Source organism: Pan paniscus, chromosome 18 (genome assembly GCF_029289425.2).
Source record: "Pan paniscus chromosome 18, NHGRI_mPanPan1-v2.0_pri, whole genome shotgun sequence".
Taxonomy (NCBI): domain Eukaryota; kingdom Metazoa; phylum Chordata; class Mammalia; order Primates; family Hominidae; genus Pan; species Pan paniscus.
Window position 1 is genome coordinate 34,121,904 of NC_073267.2, and position 16,768 is coordinate 34,138,671.

At 55.2% G+C, this 16,768-nt stretch overlaps 1 protein-coding gene across 2 annotated transcripts in view; it reads left to right on the forward strand.

Annotated features, from left to right (window-relative positions):
* Nucleotides 1-7,460: 7,460 nt before the first annotated feature.
* Nucleotides 7,461-16,768, forward strand: part of FBXL19 (F-box and leucine rich repeat protein 19) — a 29,920-nt gene continuing 20,612 nt past the window's right edge. The window contains exons 1-7 of one of the 2 annotated variants that reach the window (XM_034940028.4): nt 7,461-8,351; nt 9,621-9,821; nt 11,196-11,339; nt 11,461-11,547; nt 11,633-11,851; nt 12,356-12,517; nt 13,962-14,473. In XM_034940028.4, the coding sequence (XP_034795919.1) occupies nt 9,645-9,821; nt 11,196-11,339; nt 11,461-11,547; nt 11,633-11,851; nt 12,356-12,517; nt 13,962-14,473 (1,301 nt within the window). In that variant the 5' untranslated portion in view covers nt 7,461-8,351; nt 9,621-9,644. The remainder of the gene's footprint in view (nt 8,352-9,620; nt 9,822-11,195; nt 11,340-11,460; nt 11,548-11,632; nt 11,852-12,355; nt 12,518-13,961; nt 14,474-16,768) is intronic. The other variant, XM_063597567.1, reaches the window with a different exon arrangement.

The following is a 16,768-nucleotide window of genomic DNA, read 5'->3' on the forward strand; positions in this document are numbered from 1 at the left end:
AATGTTTCTTCACTATAAATAATATTTCCTGTAAGATTCTTCCAAGTTTAAAAAAAAGATTTGAAAACCATGAAGGATAAACTCATTATTTATTTATTTATTTATTTATTTAATTTTATTTTTGTGAGACAAGAGTCTCGCTCTGTTGCCCAGGCTGGAGTGTAGTGGCACAATCTTGGCTTAATGCAACCTCCACCTCCCAGGTTCAAGTGATTCTCCTGCCTCAGCCTCCCGAGTAGCTGGGATTACAGGCGCCTGACACCACAGCAACTGATTTTTGTATTTTTAGTAGAGGGTTTCACCATGTTGGCCAGGTTGGTCACAAACTCCTGACCTCAGGTGATCCGGCTGCCTCAGCCTCCCAAAATGTTGGGGTTACAGGCGCGAGTCACTGCGCCTGGTCCCCCTAAGGTGTTTCTTCACACCTGGAGGAATTAGCCTCACCTCAGGTCCTGCTCTGTTGTCCAATGCGTCTGCCTTGGCAGAGGTCAGAGGTCAGCAGCTCTGTCCTCCCACCCCCACCTCCATTGTGCCCTACCCTGCAGGGTGACTTGTCTCCATCTTTGTTTTGGTCACACTAGAAGCTGAATTCTTGGGAATCCCAGCAATTTAGGAGGCAGTAGGCTTTGGCTCAAGTCCTGTCTTTGTTCTTTTTTTTTTTTTTTTTTTTTTTGAGACGGAGTCTCACTCTGTCGCTCAGGCTGGAGTGCAGTGGCGCGATCTTGGCTCACTGCAACCTCTGCCTCCCAGGTTCAAGCGATTCTCAAGCCTCAGCCTCCCGAGTAGCTGGGATTACAGGCATGCAACACCATGCCCGGGTAGTTTTTACATTTTTAGTAGAGACCAGTTTTCACCATCTTGGCCAGGCTGGTCTGGAACTCTTGGGCTTAAGTGACCTGCCTGCCTTGACCTCCCAAAGTGCTGAAATCACAGGCATGAGCCACCATGCCCAGCCCAGTCGCTATTTATTTTTAATATTTTCCTCAGTCTTCCCCTACACCCAGATTTTTCCATTATATTACTACTTTCAATTTACTAGTATTCATAACATGTATAGTATATTCCATTCTGTACCTCAGACTTTTTAAATTATTTAATCTTAGATTGATATTTAAATATTTTCAATGGTAGCCAACTATGTATTTATTTATTTGTATTTTTTATTTTTAGAGATGAGGTCTCATTCTGTTCCCCAGGCTGGAATGCAGTGGCTCAGTCATGGCTCACTGCAGCCTTGACCTCCCAGGCTCAATCTCCTACCCCAGCCTCCCGAGTAGCTGGTACTACACGCGGGCACCACCATACCCAGTTGATTTTGATTTTTTTTTTAATTTTGCCAGTAGAAACCCCGCTATTGGCCTCGTGTGGTGGCTCATGCCTATAATCCCAGCACTTCCAGAGGCCGAAGATCACTTGAGCCCAGGAGGTCAAGGCTGCATTGAACTATGACTGCACCACTTCACACCAGCCTGGGCAAGAGAGCAAGACCCTGTCTAAAAACAGAAAATAAACCCAAACCCAGCCATTGATGCCATCCATTCCCCCAGGATCACTGGCCAGTGAAGTCTACGAACATGTTCCTCGGCCATCTGAAGCCATACACAGTGCTGGGCACTTCACTTCTGGGATTTTCAGTAACCAGATCCATTGCAGCTTGGGGAGCTTGGCTTTTTGGTGATTGCTGATCCCAAGGCTGACCCTGAGCTTCTCACAGAGGCATTTTCCATTCACTCGCCCACGTTGGTCAGTGTCAATCAGACTCCTCTGTTCTATATCGATGTTGCCATCCCACATAACAAGAGTTCAGTTATTGGGTGCCTTGCAGTGGGTGGTATCCCAGAAAAAGCCTCCATCCAGTGGCACTAACTTCCCCTGGGAACCGCAGGAAGCTGTGCTTGTCATAAGGGCTGTCCACAGGTTTTCTAGTTCTTCTCCCAAGCATGTGGCAAGAGTTGGCTTCTCTAACCCCTTTAATTAGTTATGGCTATCTCTGTAATATATATACATATTTTTTGAGACGGAGTCTCGCTGTCGCCCAGGCTGGAGCGCAGTGGCGCGATCTCGGCTCACTGCAGGCTCCACCCCCCGGGGTTCACGCAATTCTCCTGCCTCAGCCTCCTGCGTAGCTGGGATTACAGGCGCCCGCCACCTCTCCTGGCTAATTTTTTGTATTTTTAGTTGAGACGGGGTTTCACCGTGTTAGCCAGGATGGTCTCGATCTCCTGACCTCGTGATCCACCCGCCTCGGCCTCCCAAAGTGCTGGGATTACAGGTGTGAGCCACCGCGCCTGGCCTATCTCTGTAATATTTTTAGACAGGGTCTCGCTCTGTCGCCCAGGCTGGAGTGCAGTGGCTCGATCATGGCTCACTGCAGCCTGGACCTCCTGGGCTCAAGCAATCCACCCACCTCAGCCTCCCTAGTAGCTAGGACTACACATGTGCACCACCACTCCAGCTAATTTTTGTATTATTTTGCAGAGACACAGCCTTGCCAAGTTGCCCACGCTGGCCTTGGGCTCCTGGGCTTGAGCAGTCTGCCCAACTCAGCCTCCCAAAGTGTTGGGATTACATGCATGAGCCACCTTGCCTGGCCAGGGTTAGCTATTTGACAGGTCAATAAAATGTGAGCTGAATTGACATGTCACTTCTAGGCAGAAGCTATAAAAACCGCCTTCTTCTTCTTCTCCTTCTTCTTCCTTCTTCTCCTTCCTCCTCCTCCTCCTCCTTCCTCCTCCTTCCTTCTCCTTCCTCCTCCCTCTTCTTCCTTCTTCTTTCTTCCTCTTCTTCTCCTTCCTTCTTTCTTCCTTCCTTCTTCTTTCTTTCTTCCTCTTCTTCTTCTTCCTCTTCTTCTTCTTCTTCCTTTCTTCTTCTCCTTCTCCTCCTCCTCTTCTTCTTCTTCTTTTTGAGTTTCACTCTTGTTGCCAGGCTGGAGCACAGTGACACGATTTTGGCTCACGGCAACCTCTGCCCCCCCGGTTCAAGCGATTCTCCTGCCTCAGCCTCCTGAGTAGCTGGGATTACAGGTATGTGCCACTGTGCCTGGCTAATTTTGTATTTTTAGTAGAGACAGGGTTTCTCCATGTTGGTCAGGCTGGTCTCAAACTCCCGACCCCAGGTAATCCGCCCACCTTGGCCTCCCAAAGTGCTGGGACTACAGGCATGAGCCACCACACCCGGCCCTTTTTTTTTTTTTTTTTGAGACTGAGTCTCGCTCTGTTGTCCAGGCTGGAGTGTAGTGGCATTGTCTTGGCTCACTGCAGCCTCTGCCTCCCAGGTTCAAGCAATTCTCATGCCTCAGGATCCTGAGTAGCTGGGACTACAGGTGCACGCCACCATGCCCAGCTAATTTTTGTATTTTTAGTAGAGACGGGGTTTCCCCATGTTTGCCAGGCTGGTCTTGAACTCCTGGCCTCAAGTGATCCAGCTGCCTTAGCCTCCCAAAGTGTTGGGATTACAGGCATGAGCCACCATGCCCGGCCTTTTCTTCTTCTATTTTTATTTTTTTAAATACAATCCACGGTCCTGGACTAGATTTCAGGATTTTTCAAGAGAAGCTGGAAATCCATTTTGCCTGAGAAATGTGTTGTTGTTGCTATGCCAAATTAAATGCACACATGACTGGATTTGTTGTTTCTGCATGTTGTAATAGTTCTGAGCATGAGTTCGGGAATCTGGGGTTTGAATTTTGGCGGTACCACTCATCCATTCTGCATAGTTGAGGGTCCCAGTTTCCTCGTCTCTAAAATGGAATTCTACCTCATAAGGTTGTGTGGGTTTTTTTGTTTTTGTTTTTGTTTTTTTGAGATAGAGTCTCGCTGTTGCCCAGGCAGCAGTGCAGTGTTGTGATCTTGGCTCACTGCAACCTCCGCCTTCCAGGTTCAAACAATTCTCTTTTCTCAGCCTCCAGAAGAGCTGGGACTACAGGTGCACACCACTACACCTGGCTAATTTTTCTATTTTTAGTAGAGATGGGGTTTCACCATATTGGTCAGGCTGGTCTCGAACTCCTGACCCCAGGTGACCCACCTGTCTTGGCCTCCCAAAGTGCTGAGATTACAGACGTGAGCCACCATGCCCGGCCCTCAAGATTTTTATGAGGACCACATGAAATGCTGAAAGCACTTAGTATGTCCAGGAGCAGGGTCTTGCTCTGTCACCTAGACTTGAATGCAGCGAGTGGCATCGTCATAGCTCACTGCAGGCTCAATCTCTTGGCCTCAAGCAATCCTTGCCCCTCAGCCTCCTAAGTAGCTGGGACTACACGTCCAGCTAATTTTTGTATTTTTGTAAAGATGGGGCCTCACTATGTTGCCTTGGCTGGTCTTGAACTCCTAGTTTCAAGTTATCCTCTCACCTTGGCCTCCCGAAGTGTTGGGATTATAGGCGTGAGCCACTGCAACTGGCCAGGACAGTGATTGATTGATTGATTGATTGACTGATTGATTTGAGACAGAGTCTCACTCTGGTCCAGGATGGAGTGCAGTGGCACGATCTCAGCTCACTGTAACCTCCACCTCCCGGGTTCAAGTAATTCTGCTGCCTCAGCCTCTCGAGTAGGTGGGATTACAGGCACATGCCACCATGCCCGGCTAATTTTTGTATTTTTAGGAGAGACAGGGTTTCACCATACTGGCCATTGCTGGTCTCGAACTCTTGACTTCATGATCCGCCCGCCTAGGCCTCCCAAAGTGCTAGGATTGACAGTGGCATTTAAATAGAGACCTTTTAGAAAAGTGGGAAAGTAGAAAAATAAATAATAAATACATAAATAGAGACCTGTAAATGATGAACAGTGAACTTGGTGGAGAAGTGAGATGGGCATGGGGAGGATAGCCCTCAAGCAGAGGGAACAGGGTAGAAATCAATCATGCAACACCAAATTCAAGCAGTGAGGATAGAGGGGACAGCCAATCCTCTAGGGAGGGCTAAGGATTTCCTGACTGATAAAGCCTGAGCTGCAAAGGAGCCTCCTATCCAGCCTTGGGCAAGTCTCTGCCAAGCTGGGACTTCACACTACACTGGCCAGCGATTGACTTCCCTGATAGAAAAACCACAACCAACAAGTCCTCGCTGGGGCTGGTCTGCCAAACACAGAAGACAGAGGGAAGGGGAGGGGGCTGTCTTGGGGTCAGAAGTGAGCAGGTTTTCCAGGGGAGAAGGAAGATTGAGAAGAGGGGTATGGCTGCTGGCTCACACCTATAATCCCAACACTTAGGGAGGCCAAGGCGGGAGGCACACTTGTGGCCAGGAGTTCAAGACCAGCCTGGGCAACATAGTGAGACTTCGTCTGAACAAAAAAAAATTATAGTTTAAAAATTAGCTGGGTGTGGTGGCGCGTGCCTGAAGTCCCAGGTATTCACAAGACTGAGGGAGGAGGATTGCTTAAGCCCAGGAGGTCGAGGCTGCAGCAAACTATGATCCTGCAACTGCACTCCAACCCAAGTGACAGAGCAAGACCTTAAAACACACACAAAAAAACAAAAAACGGCAGAAAGATGAGAAGCCGTTCCATTTGCATAGGCAGTTGAAGTGTCTAGGCAGAGGCCTCCAAGGCTGACTGGATATCAGGCAGGGGATGAGACTAGACAGCCTGCAATGCCTCCAACTCCAGGTTGCGGAAATCGTGTTTGTAGTACTTCAGTCGAATGGAGATTGAGCGCCCCCTGGGAGCAGTGCTCGGTAACAGACGCTGGAGGACCCCGATGAGGAGGGGCGGGGGTCGGTTCAATCTGGGAGGAGCCTGCGGGTCAGTTTTCTTCTCACAGGAGCTAACTCTGTCCGGCATCATGGATTCCTGGGCTCCCAGAACGGCTGGGCAGGAAGGGACCTTAGAAAGGGATCTACCACCGCGTGCCCCGTGCCAGAATTGGGCACTTTGGTGACAAGAACATTGGCTTGTTTAACACTCACAACTGTGCTTCGAGGTGGGGATCATTATCCCCATTGTCCCCATTTTGCAGATGAGAAAAAGCAAGGTTTGGTGGCTTCCCGGGGCGGGGCGGGGATTCGCTGTGACTCCAGGTCCTTTTCCCCGGAGCCCGCACGTCTTGTAAGACACTGATTCCCGGAGGTCTGAGGAGCAGGAATCGAGTGGGAGGTGCCCAGGCTTTCTAGGGAACAAGAGTGTGAATACACTCTGGACGAGAACCACGCCCCCCTGTTCGACAAGACTGATTCCTGCTGCCTTCCTTTAAGGGCCCTCCCCTGAAACGCAAAGTCCTCGCCCCATGGAGAGGCGGACATTCTTTATTCCCGGATCGCCCGACGTTTTTCTCCCCCACCCGCACTGATCCCCACTGGTGACATAAATCCTTCCCCTCCACTCGCGAGTGAAAGCTTGGGACTACATTTCCCGCCAGGCTGTTCAGAAGCCGGTGGCGGAGAGAGGAGAAAAGAGTCTTTCCGTTTCCGTCGCCTCGCAATTTGGCGTGTCCGCCGGGATTCACATTTCAACAGCGACGTCCTTTCTCTGTTGGGCTCGGCAAGGAACTACATTTCCCAGCAGGCACCGGCGCAGAGGTCGAGGGGCGAGGTCGCCATCTTTTTCGTAGTCCTCTCCCTTATTTCCGCAGGGAAGAGGCCAGACGCCTGGACTACACATCCCATGTCGCAGTCGCCCCGGCCCTGCAGCCGCCATCTTTGCCGGTGGCCCCGCCCCATCCCCTTCCATTGTCTCGACTTGAGATGATAGACGGGAGCCGGGAGACTGCAACTCCCGTCAGGCCGTGCGCCACTGGTGGGGGGGATTTCGAGACCACAGGCGGGCGAGGTGCCCAAGGTGGTGGAAAGCGGAGACCGGGAGAGGTTAGGTAGCCTGCCATCTTTACGGTAGTCTCCTCGTCCTCTTGGTTCCGCCATTCTTAAGGAACACTAGAAGGCTAGAAAACTACTAATCCCATCGCACCTCGTAAGATCGACTACTAGTCAGGTGTATGTCCCTCTTCCGCCATCTTGCTTGTAGTCCTCTTTCCTTTTCACCTTTCCATTGTTCCTGACGAGTAGAAATGGCAGCGGGAAGGCAGCAGATGGACTGCGACTCCCGTCAGGTACCACACACGCGGAGGGTTGTGGACAGGAGGGCGTGTGAGTGCCTGGGAAGGAGGTCGGGTCGGGGGAGAAGGCCATCTTGTTTGTAGTCATCGTTCCCTCTCCTTCTCGATGTTCTGCAACTGGGAGCCTCGGGGCAACGGGACTCTAACTCCCGGCATCCTCGGCTCCCGGCTGGGCACGCCCTTCGCCGTCCTGTTTGTAGTTCCCGCTGTCCCCAGCGTCCTATTGTTCCCCCGTAGCATCAGTGGCCGCAGGACTACAACTCCCGTCGAGCCCTGCGTGCGTTCGTCCTGGAAAGTGGAGATGGTGGAGGAAGGAGGGGGAAGGGGGCGGGGTTCCTCTGGGAGAAGGAGGGAGTAAAGAGGGGGAGGAGGAGGAGGAGGAGGGAAGGAGGAGGGAGGGGAGGGGAGGGGGGAAGAGAGGAGGAAGGAGGAAGGAGCTGAGGAGGGATGAGAGAGGCGGCCAGGGCCCCGGGCCGTAGCAGCGCGGGGCTGGGGGACCAGGGGGGCTGAGACACCCCAACTGCCCCCTTCCCCTTTCCCTCTCCCCCTCTATCCTTTCCTTCCACCCTCCCGCTTGAGGAGGGGGATTTATTCAAATTTTATTTAAATCCCTATCTCCCGAGGGTCGCGCGCTGGGGGGAGGGGGAGAGGTCGGGGGTGCGCGCGGGCTGGGGGGGCGGGGCCGGAGCAGCTTCCTTCACCCCCCCTCCGCTCATCTCGTAGCCGTAGGGCAGGGGGTCGCAGTCCAGGGGCGGGCCCAGGGGAGGGGGGCAGGTTACAGCGACCCCCCCCTCCCCGGGAACCGGCGGTGGGCGGGCTTGAACCCCGGAAACGTTGGGGGGGGCCCAGGCCTGGCCCTGGACCCCTGGGCAGTGGGGTCCGGGAAGGGGCCAGTTAAAGGGCCAGGGGCGCTGGGGAGAGGCGGGGCGGGGTGGGGGGAGGGGAGCTGGGACTCGGACCCGGGACTGAGTGGGCCCCGGGCAGAAGCTGAGCACCCTGCGCCCAAGGAGCCCCCGTTGGCCTGGGGGGGCTGAGGGACTGAGCCCCCCAGAGCAGGACCTCCCCCTGGAAGGGCCGCGCCGCAGCCCGTGGGAGGGCCTCGCCCCCGGCGCCCCCCATCTCCACTCGCCGCCGTCCCGGCCTCCGCCGGAGGGAGGGGCCGAGCGCCCTCGGGGGGCCGTGGACCCCGGCGTTCTGAGCGTTCCGCGCCCCGCGCCGCCCGGCCCCCCCGCCGCCGATGGCCGCCGACCCGCCGGGAGCTGCCGAGAAGGGAGAGATGGCTCCCGGGACACGTGTGAGGTGGGTTCATGCGGCTCCTCCTCACCCCCAGACCTGGGCAGCGCCCACTCCCATTCATCCTCAGCCCGGCCTCTCTCTACCTTCCCCGCCCCCAGCCTCACCCTCTCTCTGCTCCAAACTCATCTCCAGCCCTCCTTCCTATGACCTCTCCACCCTGGGGAACTGGCCCTCCTTCCTAGACCCTGCTTCCCCTTGAAAGCCCCCACCCCCGCCTGCAGTCGCCGCCCTCCAGGCCCCTCCCCTGGAGCGCTGGAGGGCCCCTTAGCCCCATGGATGGGTATGAAAGTCCCCGGAAAGGGGGAATCTGGGGTAAGACTGACTGGGAAGAGACCCTCCAGGCTTCTAATTCCACATGGGATCTTGGAGGATCTGGTTTCCATGGGAGGGGGAGCCCAAGGGATTCTAGATGATTAGGGATGAAAGCAGCCCGGGAAGCTGGGGGTCCTAGGACTGAGCCCATCCTCAGTTCTGGGAAGATGTCAGGCTGGATTCTAGAATCCCAAGGAATTTGGGAGATTGCCCAGGTGGACCTGAGGGATCCAAGAGGAGGGTGTCCTGGAGGAGGGAACCCTGTGGGGAACAAGAGGGGCTGAGATCTTGGGCTGAGAAGGGTCTCTGAAGAAGCATCTCCAGGGCTGTCAGAGCTCTGGGGAGTTAGTGGGCAGAGGAGATCGTTAGGGACTTGGGGGCAAGGATCTCGCTGGATCTGGTGAGGATAACTGGGTTGAGGGGAAGAGATTGGATGGCTGCTGTGGATGAAAAGGTTGGTGGGGCGGGGGGGAGGAAAAGTCCGGAGCTTCCGTCTAGGAATCTCTGGGTATCTGGGAGGTGAATCTGGGCAGTTTACCCCAGATTGAGGTTGGGGAGAGCCTGGGATATTCTACACTCGGATAACAGGGGAAGAGTTGGGATCTCTCCAAGCTAACACCACGGACAAGGAGTGCCTGGCCTTTCCAAGGAGCTCCGGTGTGGGGATGGCAGAGGAGAGGGCCTCGGTGTCCCCTCCTGCTCCCTGGGCTAGGGAAGGGACCCTGAGGAGGCGGTAGAGGAGCGAGGCCAGGAAGCAGTTCTTGGGCTCCTCTTGAGCTGCTGCAGGGAGACAGGCCTTGAGTAGAGGATTGGCCCCCAGATACACAGAAGGGGGTGACCTCCTTGTCCCCCTGAGGAAGAGGGCAGGCTCTAGCTGCCTGTAGGTGGAGGGACCTGTCGGGGGTCTCCCAGGCCAGGGCCCCAGTGGGCCCATCTGACCCTGCCACCATCCACCTACAGCCCTCGGCGTTGCTGACGCCCCCAATGTCGTCGAGCAGCCGGGGGCCGGGGGCCGGAGCGCGCCGACGCCGAACCCGCTGCCGCCGCTGCCGGGCCTGTGTGCGAACTGAGTGCGGGGATTGCCACTTCTGCCGAGACATGAAGAAGTTCGGGGGGCCCGGGCGCATGAAGCAGTCGTGCCTGCTCCGGCAGTGCACTGCCGTGAGTTCTGCCCCCACCTTTGGGCTCTGCCTACCCTTCCCAATACCTTCTTGGAATGGCTGGTGACTGCCTCCCAGCCTGTACTGTGGAGTGGCTGTTTGTTCACTCGTTCATTTCTTCCCTTCATTCACTAGTTTGTGTCAGTATCCATTTTTGTCCTCAGCTCCAAGCTGGGGGCAGTGTCCGGGTGCACAGAAGGATCTGACCCAGTCCCCACTTTCAGGCTCTTCCCAGCTCTCAGAGTCACACCCCCGCAGAATGCCCAGCCCCTGCTCTATCACCCCCCAAGATGTCTCTGTGCAGGAGGGGGCCCATCCCCAGAGATGGCCCCCTTCCAACAGGTCTTGCCCTTCTCTGGCCTCTTCCTCACCCAGGGTGGTCTTGGATTTGAGGCTAAGCTCACCCTTTATGTGACCTTGAGCAAATCATGCTGAATGAACCTCAGGTTCCTTCTCTGTAAAATGTTTCCTTTGCTGAGTTGTAAAGATTAAACAATGGCATGGATGCGAGTGTGTCTACCACAAGGCCCAGCACACAGTAGGGATCAGGGAAGCATGGGTTTCCGCCCTGCCTTCCTCATCCTTTGAGCGTCCCTGGGCTCCAGAGCATGGCCCCTCCCCAGCAGCCGCGAGGAGCCAGCTGCATCCTGCGTCCCCCTCCCCACTCTGCCACCTCCCTCTCTTCCTCCTGCCACTCTTTCCTGGTTGGTCTCTTCACCCCTCAGCCCCTCACTTCTTTTCCTTTATCCCCCAACCCCTTGCCTCACTTTTCCTTCTCCCCCTACCTGCATCTTCCTTGATCCTGCCGCATCCTTGTTATGACTCAGTCCTACCACTGTCTTCCCCAAAGTCACACTGTCTGAGGCTGCCCCCACTTCCCCAGGACTAGTGGCTTCCCTAGTGTTCCCAGGGGGTCTTGCCAAAACCGGATTCATTGTGGGATTCAGAGCAACCCTTGGGCTGCTCATGGAGCGACCTTGGTATCACCCTAAGCTGTCTTCCCCACCCTCTGAGTGTTACTGTCCTCCTCTCCAAAGCCAGCTGTAATTTCAGGGTCCCACTGGCCCTGGGTCCAGCTATAACAGTCACAGGTGATAACAGCTACATATCAGTGTCTCTCGCGTATTATTTTGCTCTCTCAAGAGTCCTGCGAGGGAAAGATTCTTAGCCCCATTCTGCAGATGCAGAAACGGAGACTTAAGGAGGTTAAATCAGTTGCTTGAGGTCACACTCCCAAAAGGAGCAAACTCAGGATCAGACCCAGCTTGACCCGTGGGTGCTGCACCTCATCCGTCACCTGGCCAGGGTCCCTAGAAGGAAGGGTCTTTCCCGTTGTTAGCTTTCGGGGCCCCTGATGTCCCCTCTCCCCCAACAGCCCGTGCTCCCACACACAGCTGTGTGCCTCTTGTGTGGGGAGGCTGGGAAGGAGGACACGGTGGAGGGAGAGGAAGAGAAATTTGGTTTGAGCCTCATGGAGTGTACAATCTGCAACGAGATCGTCCACCCCGGCTGCCTGAAGGTGATGGCCCTGGGACCCCGGCGTCTGGGGTGGGGCAGATTGTCAGGGAGCAGAGAGTGGGGGATCACCCTGGCTCTGGGCTTCCTGGCCAACCCCCCACTCACTGCCCTCTTGCCTACAGATGGGGAAGGCTGAGGGTGTCATCAATGCAGAGATCCCCAACTGCTGGGAGTGCCCTCGCTGCACCCAGGAAGGCCGCACCAGCAAGGTAGGGGCTGGGCTGGGCTGAGCTGTGGGTAGGTGGGGGTTGGGGAGCTGTGCAGGTCCTCACCCCCAGCTTCTGTCCCGCCTAGGATTCAGGTGAGGGGCCTGGCCGCCGTAGGGCCGACAACGGCGAGGAGGGCGCCAGCTTGGGGAGCGGATGGAAGCTGACAGAGGAGCCACCGCTTCCACCGCCCCCGCCCAGGCGCAAGGGCCCCCTGCCTGCCGGGCCCCCCCCGGAGGACGTGCCTGGGCCCCCCAAACGAAAGGAAAGGGAGGCAGGGAATGAGCCTCCCACCCCAAGGAAAAAGGTGAGCCACGGAGCACGCTCACTAGGCTTGTCCTGAGGAATTCTGGGAGCTGTAGTCCTGGCTGGTTCTGTGGGGCTGTGTGGGCCTGGGAGCGTGCTCTGTGGGTTCCCCAAGGACTGTTGGGAGATGTAGTTCAGGAGTTGAGTGGGGGGAGGATAGAGCATGCTCAGTGTGGAGGAGGGGGGGGCACAGGTGAGGTGAGCTGGCACTGCAGGAAGCTTTGGGAGCCCTGGGTGGGTTAGGGAGGCAGGAGAGAGCATGCTCAGATCATCCCTGCATGAGAGGAGGGAGGGGCTGGAGAGGGCCTGAGGGGAGGAAAGAGGAGATGGAGCATGCTCAGTGGGCTAGGACGCTGGGTGCAAGGTGAGCATGCTCAGAGTTATCCCTGGGACGGGGGCTTCTGGGATTTGTAGTCTAAGAGGAGGACATGGACCTTAGATTTCTGGCCCATGAGGGCCTAATGGGGTCTCTCCCTTCCCCCATATCTCCCTCTCACCCTGGTAGGTGAAAGGAGGCCGAGAGAGGCACCTGAAGAAGGTGGGTGGAGACGCCTGCCTCCTCCGAGGATCGGACCCAGGCGGCCCGGGCCTGCTGCCCCCCAGGGTTCTGAATCCGAGCCAGGCTTTCTCATCCTGCCACCCTGGGCTCCCTCCCGAGAACTGGGAGGTGTGCCGGGGACCTCCTTCCTCCCCTTTCCACCTTCCGTTGCCCCACCCTTCACCCTGGAGCCCAAGACCTGTCCCTTCCTGCTCACCTTGTTCTGCCCCAGCCCCACTTGGCCACGGTGGGTGTCCGGACACCTGGGATGAGTTGGGTGGGAGGGTGGGTTGAGTCCAGGCCACAGGAGCCCCTGACTTCCCAAAAACCCTTAGGGCTCATCTGACCTACTTGCCTCATCTTTCCAAGCCTTACAGGGGAGAGAACTGAGTTCAAATTTCTGTCCGACCGTTTACTCTTTGTATGATTCTAGCAGCTTGTCAGCCACCCTGAGCCTTAGTTTCTTTATCCATGTAGTGGAGATGCTGCTGCCTGCCTTGCCCCCTTATCCCGCAGAAGTGTATAAGTCTTACGAGGTTCTGAAAGGCAATGAGCTTTGTAAGCTATAAAATTTACCCAGATTGAAGGGAAATAAGGCCCAGAGAGATTTGAAGACTTGTCCAAGTCACACAGTAAAGCCAGAATTGAGATATTACTTGGCACGGACACTCAACACAGGAGTCCGCCTAATTGGGTCCAAATCCTGCCTCTGCTGTTTGTCAGTTTGTAACCTTGGACAAGTCACTTTGTGCCTTTAAGCCTCGGTTTCCTCATGTCTGAAAAGAGTGGCCCAGGTCACTACTGTGTTAGAATACTGTGAGGACGGAATGAGTCAGCCGATGCGGGGTGCTGCTCGTGGGGCCAATCACTGTTACCCTCAGTTGATAGACAGACGCCTGCTCCAGCTGGTCCGTGTAGTGGATGATGAAGCAGGGGCTTCCCACAGCCATCCAGAGTTGAGGGCAAGCCAGGATTCAAAGCAGGGTCTCTCATTTCTCCATTCCCTACTGCTTTTGGAAATGCCTAAGCCATGCAAACCCATAAGGGCTGGAAATTATTTTATTTTATTTTATTTTTGAGACAGAGTCTCGCTCTGTCGCCCGTACTGGAGTGCAGTGGCGTGATCTCGGCCCGCTGAAACCTCCACCTCCCAGGTTGAAGCAATTCTGCCTCAGCCTCCCGAGTAGCTGGGACTACAGGCTTGTGCCACCATGCCCAGTTTATTTTTGTGTTTTTAGTAGAGACAGGGTTTCACTATGTTGGCCAGGATGGTCTCGATCTCTTGACCTCGTGATCCTCCTGCCTCGGCCTCCCGGAGTGCTGGGATTACAGGCGTGAGCCACTGCACCCGGCTGGAAATTATTTTAATTAGCACTCTTCTGTTACCAATAAGAAAACTGAGGCCCAGGGCCTGGCAGTGGCTTTAGCAAGGTCTCTCACTGTCCGGAGCAGAGCCAGGGCTGGAACTCAGGACTGTCCCTCGGGCTGTTCATCCCCTGGTGACTCCTCGGGGTAGGGGGGTGGGAAAATGTATCCCAGGCCCTAGAACAGCATCAACCCTGTCTCCCTGCAGAAACCAAAGCCGCCTTTGGCCTCTGCAGAGGGCCCAGCGGTGCCGTCCCCGTCCCCGCAGAGGGAGAAGCTAGAGCGTTTCAAGCGGATGTGCCAGCTGCTGGAACGGGTGCCTGACACCTCCTCTTCCTCCTCGGACTCAGACTCCGACTCCGACTCTTCGGGCACATCGCTGAGTGAGGACGAAGCCCCCGGCGAGGCCCGGAATGGGCGACGGCCAGCCCGGGGCAGCTCTGGCGAGAAGGAGAACCGTGGGGGGCGGCGGGCTGTGCGCCCTGGCAGTGGGGGGCCCCTGCTCAGCTGGCCCCTGGGCCCAGCCCCACCACCCCGGCCTCCACAGCTGGAGCGGCACGTGGTGCGGCCCCCGCCTCGAAGCCCTGAGCCCGACACACTCCCCTTGGCTGCTGGATCCGACCACCCCCTGCCCCGGGCCGCCTGGCTTCGCGTCTTCCAGCACCTCGGGCCGCGGGAGCTGTGTATCTGCATGCGAGTCTGCCGAACTTGGAGCCGCTGGTGAGTGGCCTGGACAGGCCTGCGTTCCGTGGCCAGCAGGCTTCCCGCTTGCTGGGTGACCTGCGGTAGGTCTCTGGCCCTCTCTGGGCCTTGCTTTTATATTGGGGATACTTGTCTAGTATGCACAGATTACAGTGCATCCTTCCGTATTTCCCGTGTGCAGGCTAATTTCCACTTATGGGCTCATTTAACCACCTAGACAACTTTGAGGTAGAGGTTATTTTCCCCTTTTTCCGATGAAGCTGAGGCCCAAGGTCATGTGGAAGAGAAGTGGTGGTAGAACTAGGCATTGGAACCTAGGCCCTTTGGCTCCAGTGCCTTTCCTCCTAATAGTAGCGACTATATTGAGTGTCTAGTGTGTGTCAGCCATAGCACTGAGCGCTGTACTGCATTGTCACTTCTCATACTGCCACTTCCGAAAACAGTCTGACGATTGATTCCATTCACTTAGGAGAACGCCATGTGCTGGGCTGCCCCTGCCCTCGAAAGACAGCCAGGCTTGAACCTCCTGACTCAGTTCCTGCTTTCCTTCTGCCCTGGAGCCACCACTAATGCCTCTGCCCATCCCCCAGCCCCCCAGCCTCTATTAGAAATGTCGGTCATCCTCCCGAGCCTCTTGTCTTCCTCTCTGATCTCGCCCCCAACAAAATTCCTCCTCCTCTCTATCAAACTCCCACAGCGCTCTGTTCCCCTCATAGAGCAAGCAGAGGCCTTCGGCGTGTTGACAAGCCTTCATTCATTTACTCATTTCATGTTCCCATCAGTTGCTGGGGTGGGAGCAGATAACTGTGTCTGTTTTATCTTCATGTCCCTAGCACGGGACAAAGGGCAGTATAAGTGCCCAAGAAATATTGCAGTAAACGAGGCTATCAGGCTCTTTCCCAGGGACTCGCTGTGGCTGGGACCAGGCTCCCTGTTGGGCACTGCACCAAGGTTAGCTGATTTGACCTTCATAATGGCAGCCCTGTGAGAGAAAAGGGACACCTGAAGTTACAGTACAAGTTCATGGCTGAACTCAAACTCTAGTCTTCTTTTGGGACCAGGTCTGGGCCACTGGTGCCTTCTGGTATCTGCAGAGATTGTGCAGCCAAAAGTACCAGAGTGCAGGCTCTGGAGGCAAATTGCCTGTGACAGAATCTTTTTATTTTTATTTTTTTTTAAGACGGAGCCTCACTCTGTGGCCCAGGTTAGAGTGCAGTGGCATGATCTTGGCTGATTGCAACCTCTGCCTCCCGGGTTCAAGCGATTCCCCTGCCTCGGCCTCCTGAGTAACTGGGATTATAGGCGCCCACCACCACACCCGGCTAATTTTTTTTTTTTTTTGTAATTTTAGTAGAGACAGGGTATCACCATGTTGGCCAGGCTGGTCTTCAACTCCTGACCTGAAGCGATCCACCCGCCTCAGCCTCCCAAAGTGCTGGGATTACAGGCATGAGCTACCGGTTATGGTTATAGCTGAAGAGCTATAAACCATTAGGCCAGTCACTTAACTTCCTGTGCCTCGGTTTCTTCATCTGAAAAACCAGATAATCAACGCTCTTGCATAGTGTTTTCTTGAGCTAATACACATGAAGAACTGAGCACAGTACCTGGGAAATAGGAACTACTTGAAAGAGCTCTCATTGTAGCCAGTATTTACTTAGTTGCAAATAGTTGCTGAACGCACAGCCTGTTAGGCCTCAGAATGTAGATCTGTGCCCTTGAAGAGCATATAGTTAAGCTGCAACATAGAAGCAGATAGTTACAGAAGTTGCAGGGGATGACACCTGCCTCATGTACTAATCAAGGAAATGTTTGCTGAGGCCCCTTCAAGGCCAGCTCTGTGCCTGGCATGTGGGAGCCAGAACTGAAAGGGACCTGATTTCTGCTTCAACGGGAGACGTGTGGCCCGAAGCAGACAAAGCGAGAGGCAATGGCTCCCAGTGTGGGCCCTGGACTCTGCATCCTTGGGTTTCACTGGCTGCGTGGCCATGTATGGAGAGTGATACCTCTTGAGGCCCTGGTTTTCTCATCTGTAGTCTGGGTTTGTATGAATACTCACCTTTTGGGGATTAAGTGAAGTGATTCCTACAAAGCCCGCAGCACAATGCCTGGAGGGTACTAAACACTCAATCAGATGGCACCTCCCAATGAAAAGGACACGAGCCGGGCAGAGCAGGGGCCTGTGGGGGCACAGCAGGACCACTCAGGAGGCTCTGCGAGGTCTGGGCACAGAAGCAGGGGTAGTGGGGAGAGATTTGCAATGATAACTTTTTTTTTTTTTTTTTTTTTTTTGACAGAGCCTTGCTCTGTCAC